This window comes from Zeus faber, assembly GCF_960531495.2.
Source record: "Zeus faber genome assembly, chromosome: 4".
In the NCBI taxonomy this organism is placed as follows: Eukaryota; Metazoa; Chordata; class Actinopteri; order Zeiformes; family Zeidae; genus Zeus; species Zeus faber.
Genome location: NC_137191.1, coordinates 11,898,889 through 11,907,564, shown reverse-complemented (window position 1 = coordinate 11,907,564; position 8,676 = coordinate 11,898,889). Strand labels below are relative to the sequence as shown.

The 8,676-nt window shown below is 43.1% G+C and overlaps 1 protein-coding gene across 1 annotated transcript; it reads left to right on the top strand.

Moving 5' to 3' along the window:
- The first annotated feature begins 2,715 nt into the window (after positions 1-2,715).
- On the top strand, positions 2,716-7,146 carry fgf8b (fibroblast growth factor 8b). Its single transcript, XM_079998463.1, has 5 exons — positions 2,716-3,280; positions 3,369-3,405; positions 4,632-4,812; positions 6,085-6,191; positions 6,307-7,146. Exons 1-5 carry the CDS (start codon positions 3,225-3,227, stop codon positions 6,601-6,603), a joined length of 678 nt encoding a protein of 225 aa, XP_079854589.1. The 5' UTR covers positions 2,716-3,224; the 3' UTR covers positions 6,604-7,146.
- The last annotated feature ends 1,530 nt before the right edge of the window (positions 7,147-8,676 follow it).

Sequence of the window (8,676 nt, the reverse complement as noted above, 5' to 3'; positions counted from 1 at the left end):
TCGACCTTTACTAGCGCCATCTTTGTATCTCGCTCATTGATATCAGGCTTTAAACGTCAGCGTGATCTGAATGTGAAAAGCAGCGCCGCGCTCGGGCTCGCCTCGAGGAGAAGGCGAGAGATTTGGGATTTGGAGCGGCACTTGGAGTCGTGTCAACTTCCCACAACTCTTCTCATAGTCATTAAAGGGCCAGGGAAGCTGGTCACGGAAGAAGAGGTGGAAGAAGAAGAAGAAGAAGAAGAAGAAGGGGGAGTAAGGCATCGGGCTCTTAGGTATGTGAGAAGTAAGTAGGATTGAAAAAAAAAAAAAGTCAAAGCTTTCGAACACGTTTCACGGCAGCCGGGGAAACATTGATGCACTGTCTGGAGGACTCCTGGCAGGTCATCTTGATCAAATTTAATTTGGGCCCGCAGCAAATAGCAATAAAGACAAAAGACCATTGTGTCAAAGTCAAGTTGACAATTTGGAAAAGTTTATTTCGTATCGTCGGAAAAAGACGCCAGAAGAAGAAGAAGAAGAAGAAGAAGAAGAAGAAGAAGAAGAAGCGTGAAAGGTCAAATGATTTAAAACCGATATGAGTGATGTCATTCTATCGATAATGATCTACTTGCAGATGCAGCTCAAACAGAACAGTGACAGAAGTGAACAGTTCAGTAAGAGTTGATTCTTGGAATGGGAACTTGCACGATCCCTCATGAATAACATTTTTTTTTTCAGCCCTGGGAAAAAAAGGATATTTACAGATACTATATATATATAGTATATATATTATACTATATAGTATATAGTATATTATATAGTATATAGTATATATATATATATATTCTCGAGAGTCTGTAGTGTGAATATATATCGTAATGTGAATTTACTGTATATAAACATGTGGGTTTTGTATTTGGTCTTTGGAATACACCAGAACAGAGTGCTGAATTGTTCCAGGTGGCAAATCCACTTGTTGCAGAGTCCCATTGGAACTAATAAGGCAGGTACATTTTCACCCTCTAAATCCTTAGCATTGGCTAAAATGACTGATTTATAGCTCAGCCTTTTTTTCTAAATTCACACAATTAAACTTTTTACACTCGAACAGCTGTTTGTGCGCAAGTTACAGAATTTTCCCATACAGTTCACACCAAAAAACATGGGCGTGTTTCTGTCCAGTTTCTTTGTGTGGAAGCGGGTCACATGAAGTTTAGCTTTTATCAACGGCTGTGCTCTGAATGTAAGGACTTTGGCATTCAACCGCATCGGACCTTATTGGCGTCGAGGCACTCTGTGTTTTCAACCGAAATATTTTCACAGTTCATTTAAAAAACAGACACTGCACGAGTGTGGCTTTGACTCCGTGCTTTTGGGTGTGTGCGGTTAATAAAAGATGACACATTCATCTGTGGCTTGAAGTCAATACTAGAGTCATCTCGCGGTTTCACTTGGTTATGTAAAACGTTAAGGTAGCCCAGCTGAGTCATTTGGTTAATTAAGGGGCTACCAAACTTTCTCATGGCAAGGCCCCCTTGGCGGACTAAGCTCTGTCTGAGAACCCCCCCCCCCCCCCCTTACACACACACACACACACACACACACACACACACACTTTATCTGCCTGTGATAAACGCCACCATCACACACACTGTCATCATTAGAGAGGTGAGGTAGATATGCATTTTGTAAAACAATATATTAAAAAAATGTAATATACAACAATTTTGCCTCGGACCCCTCGCAATTCCGCCGAGGACCTCTAGGGGGCCACTGACCCCAGATTGGGCAACCCTGTGTTAATTCATTCGAGTGACCAAGAGCAGAAAATAAGATGTTGTGTTGTCCCAAATGGTGAAAACAACAAACCCCCCCATAACCAAGTCAATCTATCTATCTATCTATCTATCTATCTATCTATCTATCTATCTATCTATCTATCTGCCTGTCTGTCTATCTATCTGCCTGTCTGTCTATCTATGTATCTATCTATGTATCTAACTATGTATCTATCTATCTATCTATCTATCTATCTGCCTGTCTATCTATCTATCTATCTATCTATCTATCTATCTATCTATCTGCCTGTCTGTCTATCTATGTATCTATCTATGTATCTATCTATGTATCTATCTATCTATCTATCTATCTATCTATCTATCTATCTATCTGCCTGTCTGTCTATCTATGTATCTATCTATGTATCTATCTATGTATCTATCTATCTATCTATCTATCTATCTATCTATCTATCTATCTATCTATCTATCTATCTATCTGCCTGTCTATCTATCTATCTATCTATCTATATATCTATCCATTTGTGTGTAATCTTTGGCAAATTCAAGGTCCATCCACCAGTTTAATTTTTTATATTTTGAATAGTTGTGAGTCAGTGGTGCACAGTTATATTCTACATTATATTAATTAAAGGCGGGTCGTTTGTTTCAAGTGGGCCCCGGCATTTAAATGCATTTAAATACATTTAAATGCATTTAAATACATTTAAATGCATTTAAATGCTGAGGGAGGGAGGTGAACACACACGTGTGGGAGGAAGGTTGACAGTGGAGTCCTGCCAGTCCAGCAGCAGCAGCAGCAGCAGCAGAAGCAGCAGCAGCAGCAGCAGCAGCAGCAGCAGCCCCACCACCAGCAGCAGCAGCACCACCACCAGCACCACCAGCAGCAGCAGCAGCAGCAGCACCACCACCACCACCACCAGCAGCACCACCACCAGCAGCAGCAGCACCAGCAGCAGCATGGGGGGACAGCAGCCGCAGCAGCAGCCACATGCATGCTCACGGCCCTTGGCTTCCAATGGCGCTCGTTTAAATTAACCGACCGTCACGTTTTGTCCCCGAGGTTGATTCCGGGTGAAGAGCTCAGCCTCGAACGCCGCCATGCTCACCCCCACCCCGGCTTCTGTGCAGAGCTCCATCCAGAGATGCAGAGATGGAGACTTGTCACTGGGTCTGATGGAGGAACCGCCTCACTATCTCCCCGGACTTTGACTTTGGGATTAGTTCAACCGCTCCTCTAGGTCTTCTGGGACTTTTTATTTATTTATATTTTTATTATTATTATTGTTATTTTTTCCACATTGCAAAGAGTGGATTCTACACCCGCTGCCTGCCGCTGCCGGGGACTCTCAGTTATTTTCGGGTGTGCGGGGAAGAAACATGCAGCTGAGGTGAAATTCCCACCGGGGCTTATTTTCGGGCTCCTGCGCTCCATCAGTAGGATTCATGAAGCAATACACTTATTTCAAGATGAGGCTGAGGACATCCAGACCAGGTTATCTGTAAGTAAAGACGCCCCGAGGGTCAACTGTGTTCAGTGCCTGTGGACACTATATTCAGACTGCAGGTGTTTTCTCTTCTCTCCATCAGGTTACTGCAGTTTGCAGCGCTTTGTTTTTACGCCCAGGTAGGACATCCCACATTTTTACACATTTAAAAAAAAAATTGCCATGGTCGGATATTAGTTCATATCCATGTGATTTTTGTTGTTAGTTATTTAGAAATATATATTTCCATTTGAGGCAAAAATATGTTCTGGGAATAAAGTCAGAATTCTGAAATTAAAGTCCGAATTCTGGGAGGAGAAAAAAAAGTTTGAATTCTGAGAATAAAGTCGGAAGTTGTAGATTAAAATCACGATCCTGACTTAAAAAAAAAAGAAAATGTGGACGAATCAGGATTTTTGCGGAAAGTCAGAATTATGAGATTACACTCAAAACACTTTCTTCTTTTTTTTTTTTTCCTCTCTAACATGTGAATATTTCTTCCCATGGGGCCCTAATGCGCAATTTCAGGACAAAGTGAAGCTTTGCAGGTATTAAGGCTGAATGCTTAGAGATTTAGTCGTCAAGCCTTTACAACTGCAATAGTGTGCAATAACAATGAAATGGTTTTTACTATGAGTTCTGTGGCAATTGGCCACAATTCAAACATCTTGAAAAGAGGTAAGGCCCAGTCTAAAGGCTAAGTGTAAAAACATGTGCGCATGGCGTATGGCTGTAGTAAAAAACCTTAAGGAAAGAGTCCAGGGAGAGAAAGGGGTGAAAGATCATCCGTGGTATAAAGACAGGCTATCAGTGGGATGTCACCCCGAGTGAGGACTCCCTCTAAGCATCCACCTTTCCTCCACCCTGTCCAAGGCCGCTCGGACTTTATTGTAGACAGTTGGACATAAAGCACAGAAAGCAATTAGTGTCCCCATACAGATTTCTTTACTGAAATGCACTGAAGGATCCAAGTCGACTCACCTCGCAGACTTGGATTCGCCACAAAGACTTTTTTGAATTTCTGTTCGTGGGATTTTAGACTTTAAATGTCATATCAGCCTGAATTTATGATAGACCTACAGGTATTTCACACTGACAGCTGAAAATGAGAATCGAGCTTCATTGGCCGGCCATGCTTACACATACATACAAAGGAATTTCCCTCCGGTTGTCGGTGACTCTCAGTTTTCATCCAGACCATAAATCAAATGTAAAAGGAAAAAAGTCAAGAAACATATACACACACGGAGCACAACCGATAATAAACAGCGTTTGCAGCGGATGCGACAGGAAAGCAGCGTATCCGTATCATCATATCCATCATCATGTCCCAATGACTTACCAGTTTGATGATGGGTTTCTGCAGAACTCCGTGCAGTCCCCTCCGAATTTCAAGCACCATGTGACGGAGCAGAGCCGACTGTCGGACCGGATGAGCCGCAGGTTGACCAGGACCTACCAGCTCTACAGCAGAACCAGCGGGAAACACGTGCAGGTCCTGGGGAACAAGAGAGTCAACGCCAACGGAGACGATGGGGCCGTGCACGGTATGACCCCCACCGGCTCCCAGGGCAGATACTCACTTGACATCCCTTTACGAAACGATCATCGTATTATAGGATATTATCATGTTCCCCAGTGTGGCTCACAGTCTCGGCCCCCTCCTTTTCATTTGGGCCTCGTTTCATTCAATCAGCCGATACAGTTTAAAAAACATAACTATTCTCAAATTTTAGATGACACACTCGACAAGCGAAGTACTGAACAGTTTCATTTAACATTTAAAGAAATGAGAGTTAAACCCTAAAAAAACACTTGTGCTCTCTTGATGACCAATAGCCAAGTATTGTGGGAGAATTAATGTCATTTTGTGGGAAAATGTTCCAAGGGCAATAAAAAAAAAGAAAGTGTCACTGTAATTATGTGGTGTGTTTGAGTCTGGAACCAAGACACCTGTTATGAGGGAGTCAAGACAAGCAGGCTTTTCCCACTCGCAAAGGAAAACTGTCTCACATTTTAAGGGAGTGAATTCCTGTCACCAAAGTATTTTTCTGTGTCTAGCCATCTTTCCACCACAGCTCCCACCATCCATCCACGTCTCAGTGCCCACCGCTCGCCTTTTTTTTTTTTTTTTTTCAAGGGTCGTTTCGCGAGGAATTTTTATTGCTTTACAGTTCAATGTATGACTCAATTTATAAGGACGGGTGAAGTCAGCATCTTCACTTTATCCCTTTTCCCTTTGGTCGTCTCCGTGGTGCGATCCTTTGTCCTTTGAATTTCTCTGCATTCACTCACACACACACACAGGCACGCGCGCGCGCGCACGCACGTACACACACACACACACACCAAGCGAGCAGGGGTCGCTCCCAAGTGGATGTTATTCTCGTTTCAGGCCCAAACCTGTCCACCGCTCTGCTGTGGTTGAGTCTGTGATGGCAGCATTCCCACTGATCTCTATCCCCTCCGAACCCTCAATTCTGAATTCTAATTTCTCAAATGATGTTATAACGCTTATTTTATTGTTCCACAAAAATAAAGGCCCGAGCCGCGCCACAGAGGAAATAAATATAATAATAAATAAATAAGGATTAGAGTTCATTCCTTTCAAGTGTTCTGCGTTGAAATCCTTTAGAAAATCTGAGTGCACGTCTTCACGCAAGACATCAAGTCCTTCATGATGTAATGATAAAAAAACAAAAAAAAAACAAGGAGCTATTATATATACGATGCATCCGTGGGGTTAGTCGGAGGCAAAAGCGTGATGTTTGTGTCTCATCGCTGAGATGTGTCATCACGTGACTTCCGTTTCTCCGCAGCCAAACTGGAGGTGGAGACGGACTCGTTTGGGAGTCGCATTCGGATTAAAGGGTCAAAAACGGGCTACTACATCTGCATGAACAAGAAGGGCAAGCTGATCGGCAAGGTATGCTCAAATTGACCCTATTTAAGCTTCACGTACTGTAAGTCGGCGGTGGAACTTCAAATTTAAGTCCTTATTTGCAAAACAACTGCTGCGGTGCTGTTTTCCCTTTTCCCAGCGCAAGGGGCGAGGCAAAGACTGCATCTTCACCGAGATAGTCCTGGAAAACAACTACACGGCTCTCCAAAACGCCAAGTACGAGGGCTGGTACATGGCTTTCACGCGCAAGGGGCGTCCCAGAAAGGCCTCCCGGACCAAGCAGCACCAGAGAGAGGCCCACTTCATGAAGCGCCTTCCCAGGGGCCACATGTTGAGCGAGAGGAGGCCATTTGACGTCCTTCCCCTGCCTGTTCCCGTCCAGCCCTTGAGGAGGAGGACAAAACATTCCCACCACCAACGCCCAGTGGAGCACTGAGGCGGGGAATCCAGAACGGGACAAACCAATGAGGAAGAACCACTACGGGATAAACACAAGAACTCAAGCCAGTATTCAACCCTACATTTTAGCACTCCGCCGTGTGAAACGATTTTTTAATTCTTTGTCCTGGTTTTTTTATTTTTATTTTTATCTAGAGTTGCCTATCTAATCCGCTAGTTGTTTGCATTTTGAGAGAGAGGAACTTAGAAAAAGATATACGTCTTATTAATTCAGGGCACAATTTAAGTACTGAACAGCTCAATGGAATTGAAAATGAATGGACATGAATGGACAATTCATGAATGTTATGGAAAAAGGGAAAGTGCACACGGACATTAGGCATGGCAGCTATCTGTGGATTACCTTGTGGTTGCAGCATTTATGAAGACAATTTTCAGTAGACATTATTTTTCCTTTGGAGAGACCTTTTGGAGAGACATTTTAACCTGTTTTTTTTTTCTACGTATATGAATATATTTTTATTGTAAAAATTGTAAATTACTTTAAATGATGACATATTTATTTTATAGGGTATATTAAAACCACTAAAGAATGAATAAACAGGCTTGTGTTTTTTTTTTTTTTTTCCCTCTAATGTTTGGTGGTTTTAGGATGCAAAGCCAGCATGGAATGGTGGTTGCCCTAAGAAAAGGTGTTTTTTTTTTGTTTCCCCCCCCCCCCTTCTGCTTCTTCCTCAAGCTGGAGACCCAGATAACTAAGGGGCAATATCTGTGACAGGCTACTGAATTCAATGTGCTCAGCAAGTGAGACCTGGCGCTGAATGGCCCGGGCTATGCATTAAAAGCGATGAGGTCAGCCCACCATTTTGGCCTAAACAAAGGTTACCACCATGTAGTTGCATTTCTCACGATCGCACACCGTAACCCCCAGATCAAATGGGCCCTTTGTAAAAAGCTCATATAAAAGGGCATGTTATACAATAGTGGGTTCGAATAATAACACAAGGAGGGGTCAGTTATCAAAAAGAAGCCAGTCACACAGGGAGGGGTGAGGAGTGGGAGTGGGAGTCGAGGTGGTGCAGAAAAAGCACCAGAGCCTGTGTGGCAAAATGTGGCATCGACTCAAAAAGGGGGAGCGGCTGGGAAGAGGCATTCTGGAATGAAAGGGAGCAGAAAAGAAACCCAGGGGCAGTTGAGCATGACCATCAGAGGCCAAACGACAGGGTAGGAAGAAGACCTTGAACAGGGAGACTGGGCTGATCTCCCAGTGCACGGAGCCGGGAGACCAGTTTATTACTTGTTTGATGCCGCTGGAGAACTCCCAAGCAGGAATTTGTTTTGGTGGAGCTTTGAAGAGTGTAAAGTAGGGAAACCACTAAAGCTAAGTCAGAAGAAAGAGATGCATATACAATGCATCTGATCGGTCACACAAAAGGTTCAGCCCATTTAGCAATGAGGGATCAACAAGAGTACAAAAACAAGTACATTTTACAAATGTTTAAATGTCTCGGAATCTATTTTGCAATTAGCAAAAATTTTATATTTTGGTATAAAAATCCATCACTATTTTGGAGAACGACAAGACCGATTCAAAGATGTTTTTGTGTATCTATGTTTTTCCGCTGCCAGTACACAAAGCACAATAGTGAGAGGGACTTGTGGCTTTATGTTTTGCCTTTTGCACTTGCTCACTGGGTTTTGACCAGTGGCCAAAAAAAAAAAAAAAAAAAAAAAAAAATGCAAGGAATCACAAGGTGGAAGAAATCTATATTTAAATGGTATTGCCTCTTGTTAAACGCCATTGTTCCTTTTTTTTTTTTGCCACATTCCAAGTCTGTCTGACAGAACCTTTCTGCCCGGCGAAGAATTTGGCAAATAAGCCAACGTGAAATACATTGTGCACGTGTTATTGTTAGCGCTCGTACAAGGTCAACTCTGGAGAACGGCAACACAAGGTAGGTAACAACCAAACCGAGGCCCCTATGAATGGTTTTCAGGGTGGCCCCCGCTACATCCAAGGGACATCAGGGTATTCACTTAACACAAATGGGAACTTTGTGTGATGGTGACCCCACCGTGAACAGGGACGACGCTTTGTGTGTTCAGAGTG

Bases quoted from the DNA above. Each gene is read 5' to 3' on its own strand.
- fgf8b (XM_079998463.1), top strand. From the start codon at position 3,225: ATGAAGCAATACACTTATTTCAAGATGAGGCTGAGGACATCCAGACCA. The intron at 3,281-3,368 runs GTAAGTAAAGAC...TCTCTCCATCAG, and splicing joins ACATCCAGACCAGGTTATCT to GTTACTGCAGTTTGCAGCGC. The intron at 6,192-6,306 runs GTATGCTCAAAT...CCCTTTTCCCAG, and splicing joins AGGGCAAGCTGATCGGCAAG to CGCAAGGGGCGAGGCAAAGA.